Source organism: Podarcis gaigeae, assembly GCF_964106915.1.
Source record: "Podarcis gaigeae genome assembly, chromosome: 1".
Taxonomy (NCBI): Eukaryota; Metazoa; Chordata; class Lepidosauria; order Squamata; family Lacertidae; genus Podarcis; species Podarcis gaigeae.
In genome coordinates, this window is record NC_139678.1 from 43777288 (window position 1) to 43801469 (window position 24182).

General features: G+C 43.2%; 1 protein-coding gene and 1 long non-coding RNA gene across 6 annotated transcripts in view; both read right to left on the minus strand.

Moving 5' to 3' along the window:
* Window positions 1–9083: 9083 nt before the first annotated feature.
* The window catches only part of LOC310847759, a 148333-nt gene continuing 133234 nt past the window's right edge, over window positions 9084–24182 (minus strand). Inside the window, exon 2 of the long non-coding RNA XR_014566000.1 lies at window positions 9084–9552. This is a non-coding gene — a long non-coding RNA (uncharacterized lncRNA). The remainder of the gene's footprint in view (window positions 9553–24182) is intronic.
* RPAP1 (RNA polymerase II associated protein 1) overlaps window positions 9084–24182 on the minus strand; it is a 45737-nt gene continuing 30638 nt past the window's right edge. For all 5 annotated transcript variants that reach the window (XM_083744234.1, XM_083744230.1, XM_083744231.1 and 2 more), the window contains 9 exons: window positions 21827–22028; window positions 19721–19830; window positions 18623–18818; window positions 17588–17737; window positions 16590–16732; window positions 14432–15236; window positions 12990–13166; window positions 11492–11548; window positions 9084–10264 (listed from right to left, as the gene is read on the minus strand). In XM_083744234.1, coding sequence (XP_083600360.1) covers window positions 10109–10264; window positions 11492–11548; window positions 12990–13166; window positions 14432–15236; window positions 16590–16732; window positions 17588–17737; window positions 18623–18818; window positions 19721–19830; window positions 21827–22028 — 1996 coding nt within the window. In that variant the 3' untranslated portion in view covers window positions 9084–10108. The remainder of the gene's footprint in view (window positions 10265–11491; window positions 11549–12989; window positions 13167–14431; window positions 15237–16589; window positions 16733–17587; window positions 17738–18622; window positions 18819–19720; window positions 19831–21826; window positions 22029–24182) is intronic.

Below are 24182 nucleotides of genomic sequence, written 5' to 3' on the forward strand. Positions count from 1 at the left end.
AAGCAAGGCAACAAATGATTTTGTCAGCAGTATGGCCTGCTGTGAGCTCCCCACCACTGGCAAACACACACACACACACACACACATCCCAGGGGGAATGCGAAACTTCAAACGCAACAAAACCTCCTGGCAAATCGCAGCCTGATCTATGGGAGACATGAAATATTGAAGCAATAAAGCTGAGTAGGTTTATTTCAATCAGGGTAAAAGGGTGCCAACAGCTAATCCTGGGAGTGTTAACCCTTTAGAGTAGGGGTGGCTTACCCAGGGCACTCCAGATGCAATTGGAGTCCAGCTCCCATCAGCCTCAGTCAGCATGGCCATTTGCCAGGGATGAAAGGATCTGCAGTCCAGCAACACCTGGAAGGCCACAGCTTCCCCACCCCTGCTTTAGAAATACTGGATATTTATTAGCATGCAGTGGTGCTGACCATTTGCCTGGCTTCTCATTCTTCAGAGGATGCAAAGACTCCATTGTGTTGATGGTTAGCTTCTGAAACAAAGGAGGAGCCAGGTTCAAGATGCTCACACTCTCCAACCTCTTAGGTGCTTGAATATGCTGTTTGATCAACAGGGTTCCCCCTCCCCCTGTGCCCCTTGCCCCTTGAAATAGCCTCAGGGGCTCGAGAGAACCCCCAGAACAGAACAACATGGAATTCCTCCCATATTATTTAACATAAGAGTAACAAAGACCTATACAGCTGCCCGACTACCAGTCATATAGGAGCAATATAATGTAATAAGAGCACAGTGGAATAGGTTTCTTCCCCTTTCTGCTGACATACATCTGAATCTGTGCGTTTTATGTTGTGTTTTTTCTTTGCTGAGTTTCACAGAAATGTGGGGAAATGTGTGCAGCTGCTGATAGGAAAGGCCCGCAAACCAGCCTGGTCAGCAGACCAAAACTCCCCTCTATCAATATTTTAAACCTATAAGGAATTAAAAATGAGCACACTTCAATCACCAGGTTCTTCCACCACCTTCAATGTCACTGGTATCTTTTAAGAAAACGTTTTTTGAAGAAGAAAATGGATTTTAAAAGCGCTATGGCAGCTTTTCTTCAAGTGGATCCAGTGACCTGAGGATTTTGAAGGTGTGTGTGTGTGTGTGTGTGTGTGTGTGTGTGTGTGTGTATCTACTGCCGCCCATCCTAATGGAAGACCAGCAACCACCACAAGAATAAACCCAGCTCAGCAAATGTTATTTGCTTGAGAGGTATGCAGCCTTTCCCAAACTGTTGCATGGGATCAAAATGCCATTACCCCAACTTGCTTTGGTTAGTATAAGGAAACTGCATTTTCCCAACTTTAAAACAAAAAGTTGCATTTGCTGGGAAAACACAGTTCCCTCTCCCTATCATGCCACTTATAGAAAATGGTACACAAAGTGTGTTTATGATGAGTGCTCCCACTCCCCTGATAATAGGCAACACTGATCTCCCTTCTGTCAGAGAACAGTCTGAAGATAGGAATATATTATAGGATAATGCAAATTTCAGTTCTACTTGTTTCTCATCAAAGGCCTTTAACAACAATAATCCATACCTGGGAGCAGCGCTTCTTTATATATAGAAAAAATGTTCCAGTACTGCGTCCCATTGAGTACTGACAGGAAAAAAGCACTGTATATTGTTTTAGAAAGTCCAAATATTCAATAAGTTTGCCTTTAAATGTCATCCTTAGCAAGAATCAACCATGTGAAGAGAGGAGGCCTGTTTCTTCTGTCCCTAATACAATCAGAACTCTCCCCACTCTTAGGAGAGAAAAAATCCTTAAGTGGTGTAGTTGTCTTGGGGGGGGGGTGACTGCAGTTTGGATCAGAAGAAATAAAACTGCAGCTCCTCCCATATTGTCAGCCATATTGGCACCTCTGCCAGCACAGCTGCTGCAATGCCTGGGCCACTGGCAGAGATTTGGCCCTGGCATCAGTGCTGATATCCATTGAGCGATCTCGACAAAATCTCGCAAGATCTCTCAAACTCCATGAGATCTCAAGAGATTTTGGTGAGATCTTGCGAGAGTTCATCAGAAATGGCTGCCAATGCCAGTACTGTTTCTCTGTTGGCATATTGCATCTCTAGTAAGGATCTCTTCCCCATCCCCCAGTGTGCCTGTAATTAATAACAGCGAAAAGCTGAAATTTTATATGTGTTACGCATTAAGCGTAGTGCGTAGTTTGGCCCTTGGTTGTGATTTTTGCTCTGATTTTGATGCTATACTAGCTTCCACCCACGCCTGTGCTTGCAAGCATGTTAGAATTCTTTACTTTCTCCTTTGTGTGGTTCAGCTGCATGTCATAAATAATCATCACCTAGATTTCCGTAACCAAAGCTTTAGCAAATTATACAAATAAGGCTGTCTATGAGAGCAGTGGGAATAATTAACCTGCACATTCACTTTTGATGTGAGTGGGAAATGGCACAGGGAAGACATTTAGAGATACAAATCAGCTGTGCCCTTCTCTGTGCTTTAGTAATGTCTTATTCAGGTTCAGGGACCTAGACTCATAATCAAATTTGGTTGCAAAATGTGTTTACATATTGCAGTACTTATAAAACCTTTCAGTTTGCTCTCTGAGTCTTCTGATTTCTCTTAGGCAAATCATGCCATCCATTTCCCCCGACTTTAGAAGTGCTCTTTTCTTTTTCTAAATACCCCATCAAAGTCTCTTTGAACCCATCATTCTTGACCTCCCTTTAACGCAAGCCCCCTCATTGGCCATCAGCCTTTCTATCCTGCCTTGTGTTCACTCTTTCCTGGGTGAGACAGGCAAAAATGGCCTCTGGAGATGGGAATAACTGTCAAGGTCGTGCTAAAATGATTAGCTTTGGGGGAAACCTGCTCACCGTTTGGATGAAGCTGCACACCCAGTTCTCACAACAAGAGCATTGCTATCACCCTGAGATGTAGAAGAGGCTGTCTAGAAGCTTGCTACTTTCAGTTTGAAAGCCAGGACTATTCTTAGGTGGGATGGCTAAGACAGGGGGCAGTTCCACCTGACTTCTGGATGCCAAACATTGCTCCTGCTTACAAAGAGGCGGAGAGGTGAGGTGCAAGGAGATCCAAGCAGCGTGGGCATAGCAGCAGGAATGTTGGATTAGTGGCAAAATTGCCTTCGCCGTGCTGAGCTCCCTGTGCCTTGTCCCTCTTCCTCTCTTTTAAGTGGCAGCGATGCTCAGTGTCTTAAAGCCCATTGCACAAGGCCACCCCACCTTTGACTGCTACTGGTGGTAAACAGCTTTTTTTAAAAAAACAAAAATGTTTCAGCAAGCCTATCCAGGCATGTAAACAAGATGTGTATCTCAGTTGGTTTTTTAAAAATTAAATCTTATTGGTATATTAATAGTTGTTTTTGGGGGATGTGAAACTTGTAGCAGTCAAGTACAACATTCCTATAGTGGACATGTTAGAAAACTTCCTGTTTCCTCCTGAGCTGGGTCAGACTTCCACTATATGTGACTTGAAGAGGGTGTGGACTATTCTGGGTAGAGGAGCACACCCCCTCCCTGTTCTGTTCTTCTTCTTCTTCTCCTCCATTTTGTGTTCCTGATCAGAAGGTCGGCGGTTCGAATCCCCGTGACGGGGTGAGCTCCCGTTGCTCGGTCCCTGCTCCTGCCAACCTAGCAGTTTGAAAGCACATCAAAGTGCAAGTAGATAAATAGGTACCGCTCCGGCGGGAAGGTAAACGGCGTTTCCGTGCGCTGCTCTGGTTCGCCAGAAGCGGATTAGTCATGCTGGCCACATGACCCAGAAGCTGTACACCGGCTCCCTCGGCCAATAAAGCGAGATGAGCGCCGCAACCCCAGAGTCGACCACGACTGGATCTAATGGTCAGGGGTCCCTTTACCTTTATGTTAGGAGAAGTGACTGCTCAGTCGCAGTCACTTGGGACTAATTCCCTTATGGGACAGTTTATATAGCTATATACTTGTGTAACCTAAGTCTGCCTTCAGGGATCTATCTGTGAACCTGAATGAATCTGTGAGGCAACTACTTTTATATTAAGTTTAATCAGAATCTTGTGTCTATTCTTTTGAGAGGGAATAAAAGGGAATTACCAGGAATCCTATATTTAAAAGAGGCTTAAGCAAACCTGCAACAAGTTAACCGCTGTGCAAATTTAAAAAGGGGAATGTTTGAAACTCTGCTAAGTTATAGAACTTGCTAACGCAAGTTAGGAAGGATATCATTAAATAATATATCCTCTCCTGCCTCCCTAAACATCCCCACAGTTTTGAATTGTTTTACATTTACCACTTACGAGTTCTTTGATCAAGTGGTTTATGGATGCCTCTAAATATAAGATAAAATGAAAGATGGCTGCTCCCACCTTTCGAGAAAAAGAACCTAAGAATGGCTTAGTTCTTCTTTGGGCCTTTCCAGTAATACATGCACACTGGACTCTTCATAGTCCTGTTGAATGGAAGACTTCGCCAAGGTATCTAGATGTCCTGGCCTACTCTATATCATGGTTGTTGGTCAGCCACCTATGTTTGGTAAACCTTTTAGTAAAGACAAGAATTTTAGTCTTTTGGTCATTTATTGTGAGCAGCTTCTCAGTACAGCAGACAAAGAGTGTTCGAAGGGTTCTCCAGAGGTCTTAAAAGATATAATGGCTGCGTACATCTGTGTAAAGTAAAACAGGGATTTGCTAATTTAAGGGGGTGGAAATCTGGGTTTGGCATAAGTTTGGTCTATAGAATTGATGTGAATAATAAGGATGACAGGATGAACCCCTGTTTCATTACCCTCTTCAATGGACCCAGGGGCAACAAATGACCTTGTGGGTTGCACTCTGAGGTAGTTGTTATCATGTAGCTTGCACATGAGGGCATATAGCCTGCAGTCTAAGGATAAAGTTTCCATTTTTGCCCATAGTCTCCCCTGGGATATTAACAAATGCTGATTCAAAGTCAACAAAAGCAGCACAAAGTGAATTTTGCTGTGCAGTTCTCCAAACATTTACAAAAATGCATCTATTAGAGGAGATCATGCATAAAAATGAAGATATTCATGAAACTAGCATACAAGAGAAGAAATTGCTTGCAGAAACGTGTACATTAGCCAAAACTGCATATAAAATGCATTTACCAGGTGAAATTCACACCAAAATGCTGATGAATTTTCATAATTATTTAAATAAAATAAATAGCAAACTGCTGCAAAATGTGAGGAACTGAATTTAAGATTGGAAAAACAAGGAACTTAGAGAACTAAAATTGACAGATCCTTCCATCCCTAGCTGATGGGAGCCGGGCTGAAGGAAGAGCAGGAAACACTACAAAAGTTAAAATACAAAGAAGATGCTGACAGTCTGTAGGCAGATACTGAAAATTATGAACATGCATTGAGATTACTGGAGCTGGTCCTTCCCTGGCATTTAGAGGCAGACCCTTTGTCCCTGTCGCACTGCCAGCATAGGATGGCCAAGAAGGAGAAGAAAATTTCCATCTCAGCATTTGGGACCATATTTGGCTCCCGGCTCAGATTTCCAATTAGTGAGAGCTGTGAATGTGCCAGCAAACCCAGGCTTTCTCTGCTACATTGCCCAGCGATTTAGATATAGCTTCCGTCTTTTCAACTCTCACCTTACATTTAGTTTAACTGTTGTAAATGTCTTACTCCCAACTTCACTGTCAGCTCAAATCTTAGCCACATAAACCAAGTGCCAGTTTGGGAATGCATCTAGGAGAATTATCCACCCTCTGACTCAGGACAGTTCTGGTCCTACTACCTTAGTAGCTGGGATGTCTAATGGTCGCAAAGTGAAACTGGAGGGGGGGAGGGTTATGAAGTCACCCCAGCTATTCAGCTATTTTTCTAAACACTGAAATGTAGTATCTGATAGCCACGACCCATCCCATATCTGAATGAATGAAAAGAGCCCAGCACAAATATCAATGCTGACTTAGTTCACAACTATTATTGCAGTAACTAACTGTATCTAGTTAATTTCTCATTGCTTTGCAATGAATATTTATACCGTTTCTTATATGGAAAGCTCCAGATTCCCTTTGCCCCACCTTTGTATTCTGAACCTGGACAATGGAGCCATATTTTTATGCAGGATAATATATTTGGTAAAAATAGGATATTTGTCTAAATGAGTGCATCTTTGTGCAAGGACATAAGAAAATTCTGTGAAATTTTCTACTGCAAATTGTGAAAATTCTACCGCAAGTTTTCATACACAACAACATAATTCAATGCATAATGAAAAATACAAAGTACCTATAACATAGTTCAAGGCCCTCTCTGGCTTATCTGGTTAGTTGATGTCTTTAGGATATATGATTTTATTTACACATATATACAACCTGAGCATAGCATTAACACTCCAGCAGATGTTGTTCATCCATTAGTCATAGGTTGGGATCCAGCACAGAGCAAGGGTGCCTGCTTGCAAGGGTGTAGTCTGCTTGCAGCTCAGTTTGCCCCTTCTCTCCACCCCACCTCCGGGTGCTAAGTGAGGGGAAAGCCAACCCATTCATTCTATGGCACAATCAACTTCTTTGGTTATGTTAATCATGGTCCTTAGTCCGTCACAACCATTGCCTAGACCAGGCTTCCTCAACCTCGGCCCTCCAGATGTTTTTGGCCTACAACTCCCATGATCCTTAGCTAGCAGGACTAGTTGTCAGGAATGATGGGAATTGTAGTCTCAAAGCATCTGGAGGGCCGAGGTTGAGGAAGCCTGGCCTAGACTGGTTTGGCAGGCTTGCTCTCATACATTCTACCCTCACAGAGACAAAAAGCCAAGAACTGGAAGGGACTCAGGGCATCATGCAGGCTGACACACACATACACACTGCAAACACACACAGAAAACCTGGCATGAGCACTCAAATCACTGGCAACGACAACAACAAATCTCTCACTGGAGTAGCCATTTCCTGCATCTTTCTCCCCCAAGATTTAGAAAGCAAAGATGCCTTACACAAAATGTCTTTCAGTAAACTTAAAATTGAAATATTTCATTTGAAAAACAGGTCAATATCAGTTGCTTCAAAAATCTACTCGCCTTATTAGTAAATATTTTCCCTTTACAAGGCAAACTGTAGATATGAAATAAAAGTGGCTTTCCTACCAAGATAGTAGCAGTGCAATCCTATTAATGTTTATTGAGAAGACAGTCTCACTGTTTCTAGTAGAGCTTACCCCCTGCTCAGCGCATCTAGGACTGAAGCCTAAAATGTCCAAGAGGAATACAGTTAAAAATAGGGAATGCCATTCTTCAGTAATCACAAACAAGAACTCATCAAAGAGGAGACAATCAACTGAGGTTGTAATCCAGTACTTACTGACCTGGCAGTAAGCCCATTGAATCCAACGGGACTTATTTCTATGCAAAGACATATGTAGGATCGTGCTGTGAAGATGCTTCACCTATTATATAACCCCAAATATGATGCTAATTATTCTAAGTTTGCTTATAAAGCAGAATAGAATTTCAGGTTTTTACCAACTGTGGATTTTTCTTAACTTCAAAATCCTGAGCAGAAAAGAAGAGGGAAGTTATAATCTAATATCCACTGTATCACACCTAATAAAAAGCACCAGACAGATAATTTTGTTTCACTCCTGTACAGATTAATTTACCAGTAATTGGTGGACACATTTGACCATGTTCTTTTAATTTAAAAAATCGATTTGATTTAAAAATGGCCATTGTGCCAATTCCTAACAATTGCTCAGAACACCCACCAAAACAAGATTTGACTAGGTTTTTTGAGTTTTAATTTGGTTGTCCAAAAACAGAAAATCCTCTTCTATATTTAGAGGATTTTTACTAATATTTTGTTCAGCAGCACCCTCTAGTGATTTATAGAAAGAACACACCATAACATTCTGCCAATGATGGGTTACCTTTGGTCACACCTGCACCATAAATTTTAAGTGGCAGCATACTATTTTAAGCAGTCATGGCTTCCCTCCAAGAATCTGGGGAACTGTAATTTATTAAGGGTACTAAGATTTATAAGGAGATTCCATATTTGGAAACCTTCTTGCCATAGCTTCTTCTTTATCCAACCTAAACTCTTCCCAAACACACAAAACATTAGTATTCATTTTTAAGTTTCATAAGTTCCCAGAGTATTGCTTGCATAAAACAGGAAACAGGCGTGGTAAATTTAGGAAAAACAATTAGCTCTTAGCTTAGTTCTTATTTTTCTCGGTAATTCAAACTGGAAAGTTGCTCACAGCTCTCAGGAAAGGAGAAAGGGAGAAATCAATGATTGTGCATTGATTTTATGAGGGACTGAATTGCAGCTGAGAGAGGCATGTCAGAACCAAGATTCAGAAAGTAAACAGCTGTCCTGTTCGGATCTTGCTCATCATCCTGTATATCTAGACATCAGTTTAGTGGCTCTTGGTCATGCTGAGCTTCTGTGGGGTGCAGGGACTGCATTTCCAACATGGCAAGGGATCTTGCAGAGAGGAAGCATCCCTCAAAAATCTCACCTTGTTTCCTCCTGTGAGCTGCTGCAGGCTCTGGTGCTCTGCCTCCCATTTGCTACTACTGTAGTTTGCAAGAAAACTTGTAGCAGCGGGTAGCCAACACAGTGGCCTTCAAATGTTTTGCACTGCAGTGTTTTCCCTAGGGAGTCTCATCACTACATATCTTTATGCGCCAGGCAAAACCTTTCCCCCCCCCACCCCACATTTGGCTTTTCATTATCTATGGCATCCTTTAATGAATGGGGTTTTTTTAAAATAGGAATGTCTCTTATGATTTTTTTATGTTTTATGATGGTTTCAATGTATGTTGTTCATTTATTGTTGTATGTTGCTTTAGGTTGCCCTGGCAAAAAAAAGGGGGGGGGAATGGTAATCGCTTCCTAATCACAGGAAGTGTGATTAAATGGCCTTGTCACTCAAACAGTGGCTGAGTTTAGACATCACAGAAAACTAGCTGAGATGGGAACAAGCCCAGACTCCCTTTGGGTTTTGCATGCTCCAGTGTGTCCCCTACAGATCCCTGACATGGCATCCCAGAGCATGCCTTCAGATTTATTAAGTTCCACCAACCACATTCTTCTTCTTTTGCTTTTGGGGAGTTGTAGCAGCTGCCAAAACATCCTGTTATGCGAAAGATAACTTTATTAAATATAATATGGTTAGAAAAACAAAGAGAGAGAAAACAGCTAATGCAGAGAGATTGGGGGTGGAGGGAACAGGTGGCTTGGCACAGAGATGGAGACGTCTAATGTCATTTCCCAAGATGTGTCAGGCGCAGAACAGCTGCAGGACTTAACAGCTTGTTCAAATCACTATCCCATGAACAATTCTGGTGAATCAGTTCCCACTTTCCCCAGATATTTCTACCCAAGTCATTGCACCAGGGACAGACTTTGGTAATCTTTCGGTGCCCTGTAAGAGCCCAAAATTTGGCACCCCCAAATGAATATTCTCAATTATGAATCTTCTTGATTTTACACCCCCTCGGCTCAGCACCCTGTGCAGAGGAACCACCCACTCCAAACTAAATCCAGTGCTGCATTACAGCCTTCCAGCCAAACCATAAGACTTAACATTCCAGGTACAGTGGTACCTCGGGTTAAGTACTTAATTCGTTCCAGAGGTCCATCTCTTAACCTGACACTGTTCTTAACCTGAAACACTACTTTAGCTAATGGGGCCGCCTGCTGCTGCTGCTGCGCCGCCGGAGCACGATTTCTGTTCTCATCCTGAAGAAAGTTCTTAACCCAAGGTAATACTTCTGGGTTAGTGGAGTCTGTAACCTGAAGCGTATGTAACCTGAGGTACCACTGTACATTTCACCACGTGCTACGAGAAAATTAAGCCTTTCTTTTTTCTAGTAAAAGATGCCAATAATCCTACTGGAATCTCACATTTGCATCACCTTTTATTTTTTTCCTAAAATCATTTGTCTTTCATCTTGGCAGAAACACTTGCTTGTCCAATTTCTTCCATCATGAAGAGTCAAGCCGCTTTCACAGAAACCATGCCAAGGCCAAGCCAGGCCAAGAGTGCAGATCCCTTCCTGTTGTGCTCCTCAGGCAAGGCAAGAGACCAGGAGGGTGACCGACCTCCTCTCCGGTCTTAGCACTGCTGCCCCCGCCACTGTCAGCTGCTGAGGTTCTTCTCTACAAATCTGATGCGAATGGCTCCTCCTTGGGCTGCTTCTTAGTCACGGTGTTCAGGTATTTCAGACGAATGGTGGGAAGCTGCTCATAAAGGTCAAAGCCCACCGGGCTCTCTTTATTTGGCAATTTATAGTAGAGAAGATGTCGCTTGAGTACCTGAAGAGTGTAGGAGGAAGCAGAGGGTGAATGAAAGATAAGCAGTTTCCCCAATATGGCTCAAACCCTGGAGATATGGGCCATTCCAGGCTATGCTTTTTCTCTTATGGGGAAAGCATAAGGAGCACAAGGGAACTAAGCAGTAGTCACTCAGATGCTGCAGCCCAAACACATGATGTCCATACTATCAGCACATCTGTTCTGGGGGAATTTGCACCTTAATAATGCTGCAACGCCTGCAGTATTTGTCATGTGACAAAGACACATGAGAGCAGAAGCAGCAAAGCAGGCTGGGAAGTGCTGGGACTGCACAATCCTTTGGGCCTACTAAAGTTATTCAGGCCTAACTGCTAACTGTTGAGTCACTCTGACATGTGACTTAGAAGCCATTTTCTCTCTGTGTTCTCTGTAAGATTTCAGTCAGAGTCAGTGTGCCTCAGTCATGAGCAGAGTCAGTATGTAATCTCAGTCAAACTGTTTGGAACCATGCTGTTTATGAAGAAGTTTATTTTAACTCAGTAAAGTTCTTATTCTTTCAATTAAAAACTCTGCGTTATTAATTTACGCTGCGCGTCAGTATTAGGTTGCTGGTAACTCAGCTGCAAACAGAGTTATTGTTTGAACTGTGCTGTAGTTTTAATGCTTGTTATGAAGGGGAAACAAGATTCCTAGCTATCAGCTTACAATATTGCTTGCTGAATCTCACAATCACATTTAGCGGATTGCCCAAGTCTCTAGTGAATTGGTGGCTGAGGTTAGGTTTGAACTAGATACATCCTGGCTCTTTCTGGTGACCAAGAAAAAGCCAGTGAGTGCTTCCTCCATTTAACTGCTCCAGTGCAGGAATATTCCTCACCCAACAGTCTGCCTTTCAGAAAATTACCCAACTGGCCACACAGTAAAATGTGCTCTGTCACATACCATATAGAATCGGGGCTTGCTTCTTAGTTGGACATTTTAATGCTAAACTGTGATTGTAAGAAGGGTGTTCAATAGTTTGCATGATCAACATCCCTCCATTCCTATGGAAATGATGTGTCCTTTGTGCTGCTGCGCAAGAAGACTCAGGAGAGAAACCAGAGCGATTGTTTGCAGTGAGCCAATGGGCTGAACTAATGTGTCTCAGCCAAACAACCCATAGAGCACTGTGAAAATTCATCATTCCACAAAACTCTCTTTTGTAGTATTACGAGGACTGGTTTTGAGAGCCAGCTGCAGGGTGCCTACCTCATCAGCCAAGAGCCAGGTCCTCTGGAGCATGCTTTTTCGGGCCACATCAGCCTCCTGAGATAAAAGTACCAATAAAATAAAAGTTAAACTTATAGTTGCTGGAAGACACAAGATTTACCCACCCGGGAAGAATGGCAGATGAAATTGATGGACTACATGGAACTGGCAGAAATGACTGGCAGAATCCGAGACCAGGGAGAAGAGTTGGTAGAAGAAGATTGGAAGAAATTCAAAGACTATTTACAGAAACACTGTAAAATTAAGGAATGTTAGAAGGATGCTGGAATGAAGTTATGTGGTTTTAGCAACAATGTTACAAAGGGGTATGTAAAAATGGATTGTTAACAGGTGGAAATGTAAAGTTACAATATATTAAGATAAAATATCAAGATAAAAGCAAAAATGGTAAGGATTTGCTGAAACAACTATTGAACTAGAATACAAAAAAGGGAGGTGTGAGGAGGTCAGGGAAACAAGTAAATGAAAGACAAGATATGGAAAGATTGATTGTTTTTAACTGTTTTTATTTTTTTGTATTTTGTATTTTTTGTTTTCTTTTTTGTTTTTTCATTGTTGTAACTCTTTTGAAACTTTAATAAATATTATTTTAAAAAAAACTTATAGTTGCTTTTCTAAAAGAAAGGAATCCAGCTCTTCAGAATCCCCAAGGGAATTGTTGGCCATCACAGGCAACAATGAACATGCAAGAGCCAAAATCTGTATATCCTATACAGATATATATATATCCTATATATCTGTATATCCTATACAGAAAAGCAACCTTTTCATCTTTACATATTGTTTCTTGGGCTGCTCTTTCTGAATTAAGTTTCTTGGCAAATCAGCTTTCCGCTGGCATGCATGACAAGCGGCCTGATAGACCTAGTGAGGATTCAGTGGTCTGGCTCACACTTCACTCTAAGCAAAAGCATGGCTTAGCATGTGGGCCAACCTTGAACAACCAGAGGTTCTAGTTTGTTCCAGGAGACCATTTCCCCCAAACTACAACTGCACACCCATCAGCTGACATCACTGTTGACATCAGCGGGTGGGCAGGAGGAGAGGATTTAATCCTGCATTGGCTGGGTGCCCTGTTCCCAACAGGAATGTGCAGCAAAGGCAGCAGGATTCAATCTCCTGAGCAGGGAATTAAAGCATTTCTCAAAAACAAAGTGTGAAGCAGCTCACACGCTTCTCCTATGAGCAGGAGGGCAGCAGTGGAGCACTCTGGACAAATGAAAATTTCCATATTGTCTTCAAAAGGCAACCCAACAACAATGCCACAGGCTATTTCTGTTATCTCTAAAAATCCCAGGTCCACACTGACAGCCCAGGACAAGACATTCATCCAGATCCTCCCTCCTAAAAGCTGACGGGCTTTTCACACAACCAATTGAGACAGAGCATCAAAACATAACAGGGAGGAACTGTGTGCATCAAACAACCAGCTTGGTAGAAGAACAGGATGCACCAGGGCCAAAAGATGATCGCATACCTGTGTGGTGCTATCCTGTGAGAAAATGAAGCTGTTGACATGGGCCACAGCAACCACATAAAGTACAGGGCACCAGTTCTGTCGCAAGGTCCCTGTGACCAAGGTCTGAAAGTACTGCCGGAGGAGGTTCAGGTTGTCTTCAGCAGGGGAAAGGTATCGCTCCAGGGACACAGGAAACTGCAACAAAACCAAGAAAGCAACACCACTCAAAAATATGTATTTTATGTTTTTTAAAAAGTATATTTTATAGAAAAATATACTGAAACACATTTATTGTGCACACACACACACACACACACTAATAATTGTACATGAAGAGTGTGTAAAATTTAACTGCGGGCTCTTCATGCATTTGTTCAGGGACGCAAGATAGGCTGGAATAGACCTATGACTGTCTCATGTAATTCTACTCAATATTGATCCAGAGCAGATTCCATCATAAAGTTAGTAGAGTAAAAACTTAAACACATTGCAGGATTTCCAAAAAAATAGACCAAAGGCAATTAATATTTCATCCAGCAGAGCGTTACTGCTACTGAAGGAAAAAAAGCATAATGGTCACAAATCCCATACATTCAGGATTGGCACTGTCCATAAGAAGTCCAGTTGCAGCAGACTTAAACTTACAATAACTTATACTATGTACAAAACACCTCACCAGAAGGAAAAGAGATAGAAAGTGAAACCCAGGCTCCTTCTGGCCTTACTTTTACAGTCAGCATGACCTTGACAGAAGAGATAACAGAACCAGTTTAAACCAGCTGTACTCAGCTTCTCTGAAGGAATAACCCAAACACATAGAACCTTCTGCTTGTTTTTTTCACACAAAAGTTTCCAGAACCCTCTTGAATTAATTAGAAAAGGAAAGATCGCTACACATCAGATCAATACTTTCTACACCAAGAAATGCAAACTGACAGACTGAGCTCCAGCAAAACTAAAAGTGGAGAGGTAATTAGGCTGCTCAGTCCATCCCTAGTGGGGAACAGAATTATGCTCCCCCTAATCCTGCCAGCTACTTCTGCCTCCTTATACGTTTCCTTCCTTCCCTCTCTCATAGTACTAGAATACAGGGACATGAAGATTCAGGGCAGGCAAAAGGAAGTACTTATTCACGCAGGACATAGCTAAACCCAAAGATGCAGTGAGGACCACCAACGTGGATGGATTTATAAGAGGGTTAGACACATTCATAAAGTGTTAAGGCTATCAGTGGCTACTGCTCATGACAGCTTTGCTGGGGATTACAAGTAGAGAGTTCTGCTACGCTCATGTGCTGTTTGTGGGGTTTTCATGGACATCTTGTTGGCCACAGGGGGAACAAGATGCTGGACTAAATGGGCCTTCAGTCTGATCCAGCAGGGCTTTCTTGAGCTTGCTTCCCACCTCCCAAAGACCACCCCTACCCCAAAACAAACCAGACTTATCTTGGGGAGACCTACCTGCTGGAGTGGAACTCCCAGTGCCCTCAAGGTGCTCACATGCTCTCCAAAGACAGCCATCCTTAGCTGCACACTAAACCGCCTCTGCAGAGGAAGAAGCACGAAGACGCCAAAGAGTGGGTCTCCAAAGGAGACTCCTTCAAACTGTTCAAGGAGGTTGATGTAGAGGTCATGGAAAGAAGCTAAGCCAGGGAGGGGAGCATCCAAGTTCAAGGAATCCAGGACTTTGGGCTGGCAGTAGAGGGAGAGTAGAGCGGCTGTGTGGCAATGGACAGGCCCTTCCAGGAACAAGTCGCTGCCCGTGAGGAAGACACACATAAGCCTTGCAAGTTTGGCTGCCGCCGAGATGCCCTGAAGAACCCTGGCTCTCCAAGTCTCCAGCAAGAGGACCCACTGCAGGTTCTGAGTCACTGTGCACACAAGATCCAGTGGGAGAGAACTCAGCCCAGCCCACCGGGTTTCTGCACCAGTCACACTGTTATAGAGGTTGATGAGAGGAAGGAACGGCCAATCGGAAGGCAGGATTGGCCCTTTGACCTCAGGAAGAATCATGGATTGGATTAAGTGTGTTCGGCCTTGGTAAACATCTCTGGAACGAACAAGGCCAGGCTCCAAATAAGCAAAGTGAGAGAGGTAGCAGGCCTGGATCAGTGGGAGATGCTGGTATGCTTCCTCCAGTAAGGCACCACGACTAGGGAGGGGAGGAACAGCAGCGGCTGAGCCTGGCTGTGCTGGCTTCGCCTTTGAGCTCAAGTGCAGGAGGTCTGAGAAATCAGCAGCTTCTGGCCCCCCTGATTTGCCTTCCCTGTACAAAAGAGGGGGTGGGGAGACAGGTGATGAATGCCAATGCTTTCTTGAATAATGCAATGATATTTGCTATTTGCTTATCTATTTCCTACAGCAAAAGAGTAATCCCCAACAGTCTTAGGATCTACATTTTCACAAACAGAGATGCAGCATGACTCCAGGGTGCTGCCCTAAGGAAATATATTCTACAGTGTGGCAGGTGCTGCTTATAAGTATGTAAGAAGTGCCTAGCTGGAGCAGAACAGAGATAAGATTGCTAGAATAAATGCACCTCCAGGAATAGCTAGGGCAACTCAGAAAGGGGTATAAAGGGGATTCCTGGATGTAGAAAGGGCCTCTGAGTGTGTAGCACTCATTATCATATCTTACAGCACCCTTCCCCATCTTGATGTTGCTGGACTCTAACTCCCAGCAACCACAGCCAACCGATGGCCAGGGATGATGGGAGTTGGAGTCTGTGTATGCAGAGGCCACCAACCATTTTTATACATGGGAATCCATCTTTCCAAGGAGACTGAAACATTCAATTCCTTTTCTCATGACTATAAGCAGCCTCAATGCAGTGAAATTTAATAACTTATTTTTGGGATGAGGAATATATTGAAGGGGAAATGGCCTGAACACGTGGCAATTCCTAACGCCCATTTTCAGCTTTCAGACTGACTCTTGTGGAGTGCAGTGCCGAAAGTGCCACGTTTGTGGACTAGGTCACCTTCTTAGGCCTCGGCAAATCTCTCACAGTTTAACCCACTTTGCAGTGTTTACGTTAAGGATATATCACCATCAACATAGAAGAAGTCAATTTTTTAAAAAATTGCACAAACATAACCTCCAACTTTTTGCACAGAAAAAGTTACAAGTGGAAAAGCAATAAAGATGGCACGGAGATTTAAAAGGCTTCACAGCTGGTGCAGAGAAGAGCAAGAAGTCACACTTTGTCCTTCGGGGCCACGGAGCTGCATCAAAATGTTTCTTCAGCTATGTGGACAGCACAAGTATTAGTCATGACGGCTATATATTATCTCCAGGATCAGAGACGGTGTGCCTCGGAATATCAATTGTTGGGGGTCAAAGAGGAACAGAATGATAAGATAGTTGTGTCCTGCTTGTCATAAGCATCTGCTTATGATCTAGACACACTTTTAGTAACATCCAGCAAGACTCGTTTTATGTCCTCAACTCCCACTGCAAGGAAACCTAGAACAGGCTCCCCAGTAGGTTACTGAAACTAAAGCTCTCCTGTAAATCTCTCTTTCCTTTTTTCCAAAACAGTTTCTCTACGTCCTCATCTTTGGAAGGGTTACTCAAGGGGAGTGATGGGGAAGAGGTGGAAAGAGGGAGTGGAACTTACGGAATCAGTTTTGCATTGAAAACAAGGCCCAATAGGAGCTCATGAGCCAGGTGCTCACTGCCTGGCAACAAACGGCTTAACAACGCCATGGCAACGCAGTGATGGAGCGAAGCATGCCGGCTGTAATCCGGACAAGTACCTGCCTGCACAGGAAACAAAAATCCAGCATGTGAAAATGTTGCAGCCATGCGCATTGACACAGATATATGGGTCATGATATGACACAGGAATAAAGGGAGATGCTCTATGCCAAGCTGCAAGAGCAGGCAGTTTTTTTTATCCTGATAAACATCCTCAAAAGACATCCCCCTACACATTGGCTTTTCACCACGAAGTCCGCGAATCAGCACAACACAGTGCAACTTTGCATGGTGTTTATGCAACGTGGTGGGAGACAAGTTAAGGCAGATACTTCGGTTGGCCAAAATCTGGGCTTTACACAGTGGATCACTCAGATTTTCAGCCAGTTTCACCTTATGGTGAATGAATACACATGACACAACCCCCAACTTTCCCACAACCCATAAGTCCCTTCAGATAGAGTCTACTGCTCATGTTTGGGTGGCAAGGGAGTGGGTGGGAGTAGAAGCAGACAGCTTTAGGTCTCTGCAGACTGCTAAGATGATGCAGTATGTTTTCTTTATGGGTGGCAAATTGGGATGGGAGGTGGGGGGAAAACACCTATTGGCTTCTTTTGTCCATTTCATTATCAAAGGTGGGGAACATTGTGTTATAACAGAGTGGGGAACATTGTAAAGTGAATCAGTAGGTGCCAAATACTATTGAGGAACCACGGCCTCATTCACCATATCCCCTCCCCAGCAGGTTTTGTAATATGTACATGGGCAAAGCCACCCTGGTGTTCCCCAGATGTTTTGGACTACAACTCCCATCAGTCACAACCAGCATGTGCTGTAGTAAAACACATCTGGAAGGCCCTAGGCTGGTGATGGGTGGGCTAAGCAAACCAGAAGTGAAGATGGATGCAAAGAGCTTACCATTTTCTGAGCCAGTGAAAGCACGTAATATTGAAAGTGGTATTCATGGCTCAAGAGCCAAGCAGAGGAAGGAGTTATAGAAGGTGGGTCAGCAGTCCAGCTCTGCAGCAGATAGTCTGTCACACCCTTCACGTCCAGTATGGAGACATACTGTGTTAAGAAAAGAAAAAAAGGTAATGTCAGTTCAAAAACACCTGGATCTAGAGGGTGATAGTCTCCTTTAGCTAGTTTTTTTCTGTCATATAGAAATGTCATTCATATGCTCAGCTACTACAACATCCTTCTCATTGTCTGCTGGGATAATTGAAAACTGATGGTTTCCCCAGAGAGAACAATGCATGCTATATTCACATTTTAAGAGACATAGGAAAAGAGCCCATTTGTCTGGAATAGTAATCATTTATGGTTAATGCTCCTTCTTTCTTACCAAGTCTGTCAATTTTACCTGCTCCGGGGCTTTTCAGACTTTTAACAACCCATCTGCAGAAGGAGAAAACAAGCTTGCTCCATCTTCCATGTGACAGCCCTTCAGATATTTGAAGATTGCTATTATGTCATTTCTCAGTCTTCTCTTCTTCTAGCTAAACATACCCAGCTCCTTCAGTTCCCTCAACCATTCCTCGTAAGGGTTGGTTTCCAACTGGAGTTCAAGACTGGAGGGAGGCTTGTACACAAACACGCTTATAAACCACCTACAGAATTTGCCAAGTCGGGGTGTGTTTTTGCATGCGGTTCACATAGCCTCATGCCTCCAAGCTTATAATTTTATAAAACCTGAAGAGGGTTTATATGCCCAAAGGCTAGACTTCAGGCTCTCATATTCCCAAGGGTTAGGCTTTCAGGGCTCACTCAACAAACTCCTGGCTTTATTGCATCTGGTTGCCTGAAACACTTAAATGGGACACTGTTACAGTGTCCTGTTTACCCTTTCTTCTCAGATGCAGGAAGTGTCCTCTGTTCTCTTTTTTGGAAAAGAGCATGTCTCCAACAGAAATGGCTTGAAGAACAGCAGAACAAAACACCAGGAGTGCTCACCTTGCCAACCAGCCCTTTGTGTACTGTGATGATGCTATCGACAAGCACCAGGAAGGCAGTAAGGAAAGGGAAAGGCGATTTAGAGCCTGCAAGGCTCATTGGGGGTTTGCCCCCAGTGCAGCTCAGAGAAACGATGCTGGGGAGAGATTCTGGCGCTGGAGAGCAGGTTAAAGGATTGCACACAGCAGAGCATGGCCTGTGTGGAAAAGAGAGAAAGAGAGGTTATACTTCAGAAGGCAAATACTACTGAGAAAAAAGCAACTTATTAAAAAAAATAATCCATGTGATTAAAGTGTTGCCAGCTAAAGAGAGAAATTCAATGGGACAATAGTACCAGAAAGGCAAGCATTCCCCACTCCACCCCGCATGCTGTTCTGGGAGTTCTGCTGACCAACCCAGGGCCAATTTGGGATTTGTTTCATGTGCTAGATTTGTCAGACAAAGTGGGACTCTACCCAGAGTGCCCTCCTTCACTCATTGGCTTCTTCAGCTTTGCCATATAGGTGGCTGCAGAAAGTACAATCCTGAATGTACGATGCAATGCTATCCTCTTGAAGAGAAGAAGAAGAAGAAGAAGAGTTTGGATTTGATATCCTGCTTTATCACTACCCAAATGAGTTTCAAAGCAGCTAACATTCTCCTTTCCCTTCCTCCCCCACAACAAACACTCTGTGAGGTGAGTGGGGCTGAGAGACTTCAGAGAAGTGTGACTAGCCCAAGGTCACCCAGCAGCTGCATGTGGAGGAGCAGGGAATCAAACCCGGTTCACCAGAATACGAGTCTACCGCTCTTAACCACTACACCACACTGGCAAGAATAAAGAACCCTCTGCACCAAGGTAAACTAATATTCTGTGCCACAAAGGAGGATTCTGTAACCCGTGTAAATGATGCAGTTTAATGTATGCCCACGTTGCATAATTTACTCTGACTTTATGAGCGAGATCAAAAGACAAATAGGGACAGGGGCAGAAGGAAAGAAGACACACAGCCCTGTCCATCCAGCTGAACTGTTTTGGCTGCCCAAAGAATGACAGCACAGCACCACTGCTGCTTGTTGGCTTGCTGCAGCAGCAACAGACATGGGCACAGATTTTACCTGAGCATTTCCCAGAGGTTCTGCATGACTGGCTGGCTGAGAAGAGGCAGCAGCAGCGCTGACGTCAGATGCTCCACTTCCTCTAAGGAGTCAATGGGGTTTACTGATGGCTGTGAGGGGGGAAATGGGAGGAAAAAGGCGTTTTTGTGAAAACTCTGAAATTAAGCCAACAACATATACAGTGCATGAGTCAGACCTATTGATTTCTTTCCTTTTTAAATTCAAGATGCTGCAGGCACATGATTTTGCCTCATGACATTGTCCAGGACAGTGATTTATTATGCATGATCAATGCCTCCAAACATATTTGCCTAGGGATGTTTTATTAAAGAACTTGAGTACAAGGCAAGAGCACATCAAGAAGGGGGTAATGTAGTGGTTCTCAAACTCATTGTCTCTTTCCCTGCTTCACTGGAAAATTGCAGGACATCTTGGCAGATCACTTAATAATTATTCTACCTGTTGTAGCAATTGTATGTTGAATGTGCTAGATGCTGCATGGTTTTTAATTGTATTAAAAGAGACCTGCCATTGTCCACCTGAATGAAGCTTGCAACCACTGCTGGTCCATGGACCAGAGTTTGGGAACTCCTGGGCTGGTGGAACTGCCCTAATGCTTCAAGTGGGACAGCTGAAGAGTCTCCTTACAGGCCCTTGCAAATCCAGGACTCTTTAATTCAGCTCTTTGCAAGATAGAGAGATCAATCACTACTTTTCTGTATGGAATTAGAAGTGGGTCAAGGGTGTCAAAATATATTGAACAACTGGCAAGGAGGAAACTGTTCTTTCCTGTTCATGCTCTACAGTTGACTATCACTGTCTCCTTCCCAACAGGAGCTCTTCCTCCATTCCTGTGCTGTAAGGGAGACATCAAACAAAACAGAGGAATACAGAGATGCACACTGTACTCCTCCTGCTCTAGATAAGCTTTAGATGAATGGGAAAAGTGCTCAGACACAAGCCTGGTTCACACGTAATGTTAATCCATAGTTTCTTTAGGTTAACAATGGCTTGTTTGAAGACTACCCATGATTTGCTTTCTGGCAACAAACCAATGCTTGAAAAGGTCCCTGGCGCTAGGTTTGAAAACAATACAGAACAAACACATATCTTTATTTGCTTTTTGTACGGTTTCTAAAACTATTTTTAGTTGTTTTTATGGTTTGTAAATTCCCTTGAGACTTGATATGTAGAAGGAGATTCGTAATCCCCCTCCCCCGGCATAAACTAATAACGTAAAATGAATAAATAAAAGTGAAGCTTATGAACCACAGCTTGTTTAACTATGGTTTGGTGTCAGGTCCAAACTAAGGAGCTGCTTCTGGCCATCCCAGATGCTCACCAAGCTATACAAGGTATACAAGAACAGCTGGAAAATAAATCAAGTTCTGGAAAAACAGCCCATGGCTTGTTTGCTTGTTGGTGAGTTGACTCATGGCTTGCTGGAAAAGCAATGGGTTACTGACATGTGTGAATGCAGCTACAGAATGCATATATGGCTCTGGCTATGGTCAGGCATCAAACAATCCAAGTATAATCAATAACAAATTTATTTTCATTTGCTTCGTGATTTCATAAAGAATTTTTGACTGGTAGTTGCTTCAAAAAAGCTCCTGAAGGTCATTTCAACAGGGGCTGAAAACTACTGTTAAATCTTTTCCACTTGATTTGGAAAGTTTCTGATGCTTTTGACACTCTCCCCATGAATGAGGGAAGAGATATATTAAGCTGATCCTGTCCAGAGTCATCCTAGTAAAGCCAGGTTAACCAAGGTAGGGCCTCAAGATGTTGTTGGACTCCAACTCCCATAAGCCCCAGCCAGGATGTCCAGTGGCCAGGAATGATGGGAACTGTGGTCCAGCAACATATGGAGGATACCATGGCAAATTATAAGACTGAAAGACACTGAAATCAGCTGCAAGGTTCACCTGAATTTACAAAGGAACCCAGAAGACAGGCACCTGTATCATTTCAGTTAAGACAACTGCACTTCCTTCCCTTGACTGTACCCCAAGCCTTGTCCAGATGGATAGTTGCACTGGGGAATAAAGGATCAACCCAGCAACCAGTTGCAAGAGATATTTCTTTGGTTTTCACAGGCCTCACCTGCTGATTGCAGTGACTGTAATAGGCCGCCATGTAAAGGACATAAGCTGTTGTGAGGGGGTGCAGTGCCTGCCAGATCTCCAGCTGGGTTATTTGTTCAAGGCATGCTTTCAGTTGCATTTCAATGATGGGCCTGAAGCCCGATACCTGACTCCAGGTGACTGGCGGAGGTGGAATCTGGCCACCGCCTTCTGGATCACTCCTGAAAGAGAAAAGAGAAACCATGAAGGGGAGAGGTAAAACTCAAACTGCTAATGCCAACTGACTGATCAGCCTAAAAGATTCAGTGACTGTGGAACATGTTTTAGGATGCTTTCATTGTTGTCCAGTTTTACTATTTAACACATTTTGAGAAGTGGTAGATATTCTGAATGAAATAAATGAACAAACTTTACTCATGAGAGTATCATTTATATCTAGTCTACAACTAGATGGCTTCACAAGCAAGCTGAACTGGTGCATTGCCCTAATCTTATCTATTATTAAATTATTACTACACTTATTTCCCAAGGAGTCAACACTGCATACATGGTGCCTCCCCTGCCCCCCCCCCCATTGTATCTTCACAACCCTGGCAGGTAGGTTAGCTGAGAGGTGAAGACCAGACCCATGTCACCCAGTAAACTACATGGATTAATGGGGATTTGAACTCTAACAATATTTACATGCCACCCTATAACTGTTTAATCAGAGCAGACCTACTAAAATGAATGAACCTAACTTAATCATGATCATTTCAGTGGGTCTCCTCTCAGTAAAACTAAGCTGAATATCAGATAAGTCCTCCGGGCAACTAACAATAATGGCACTATAAATAAAAACCAGAGAGTAAATATAACCCAACAACAACAACAACAACAACAACACACCACTCAGTGTATTAGTATAAATGGGGAAAGCAACATTACAGTCATAAGCTCCACTTATGGATGAGAATTGAAATGACCCTTTTCCAAGTAACTGAGAGAGGGGAAACAGGGGAGCAAAAGAAACAATAATGTGTTATTTCTAAGCAAGGTTTCAGCAGTTGTTTGGCTGGAGAGGATTCATCAAGTTGCAGTTTTAATATTTGTCAATTTTGTACATTCTGTAATATTTTCACTGATGTTTTGAAAGCTGCCAAGAGACTGCGAAACAAGCAGAATAAAAATTCATTCATTCATTCATTCATTCATTGTTTTAATTTAAGATAGGAAATGGTCAAGGCCCTTGGCTGATCAAAGATTAAGAGCCGCTTCACACATGCACAGATATCACTTGATTCCTAATTACAGAAACTCATGTGACTGATAATTTTTGGGCTCAGCCCAAAGGTGTCCCTTCGGCTTGCAAAAAAAGCTTTCAATTCAGATGATGTTACCACAAACAGAAGCAGGGGTTAATTAATAACCCCAGCAGGCTGCTGCATCACCTTCCATTCTGTTCTAGAAAGTTCTCCAACCTTCTGGAGCAGATTTACTGAGGGTGCAGGGGGCTGCAAAGGGAAATTGGCAAAAGTCACCTCCCTTCCTCTTCCACTAGCAGAGGCACACAATAGTTTTAAAGCCCCTCCACAAGCAAAAGAGAACAATGGGATTCAATCCATTTGGAAAACAATGGGATTCAACCCATTATGTCTGCAGCAGCGATGAGAGTTCCATTTGTGGGATGCAGGACACAAGCCAAATTCACACAGAACAGCTCTCATACTGCAACAGCACTTTTCTCTGATGCTGGACACATTGCACCTCTAGCAAAGTGTTTTTCCCTTGGTTTGCCCCTGCAGCCTACCAGGACCATATGCTTTCCTTCAAAGTGCTTCCACCCCAACCCCTGTCACTCTCTCTCATCAGAGCAACCTCTTTCACTGAGCCAGGTATTTATTTACACCCACCCAAATAATTATCTTCTCAATCAAATTCACTGCCAACCTCCACTGCAACAGCACGAACAAACCCCGGGCTTTGCTGGACTCAGCAGTGGATTCCTAGGGAATACCACAATCAGCTGCTCTTCAGCAAAGTCTAATTATTTCCTCCCACTCATCCTAAGAAGAGGGAAATGGAAGAAAAGAGATACAAAAATAGGGGACTAAAGCAGGACACACACAGGGAAGACTAGAATGCCTCTTTGAAGGGCAATTAATCTGACAAGACTGCTAGGCTGAAAGAACATTGACGGTCACAACCTTACTTGCTGAAGTGATCAGTTTTTACTGAGGTATCATCACCACCCTTATAAATACCTTCCTCACAACTATAGAAAGCCAGAGAAGCTCTGTCACAATTCTCATCACCAGTCGTGCACAGCTGTTATGAAAAGGACGGAAACTTCAATACCACTTTCAGTTACAGAACAGCATTTTTTTTGTCTCCAG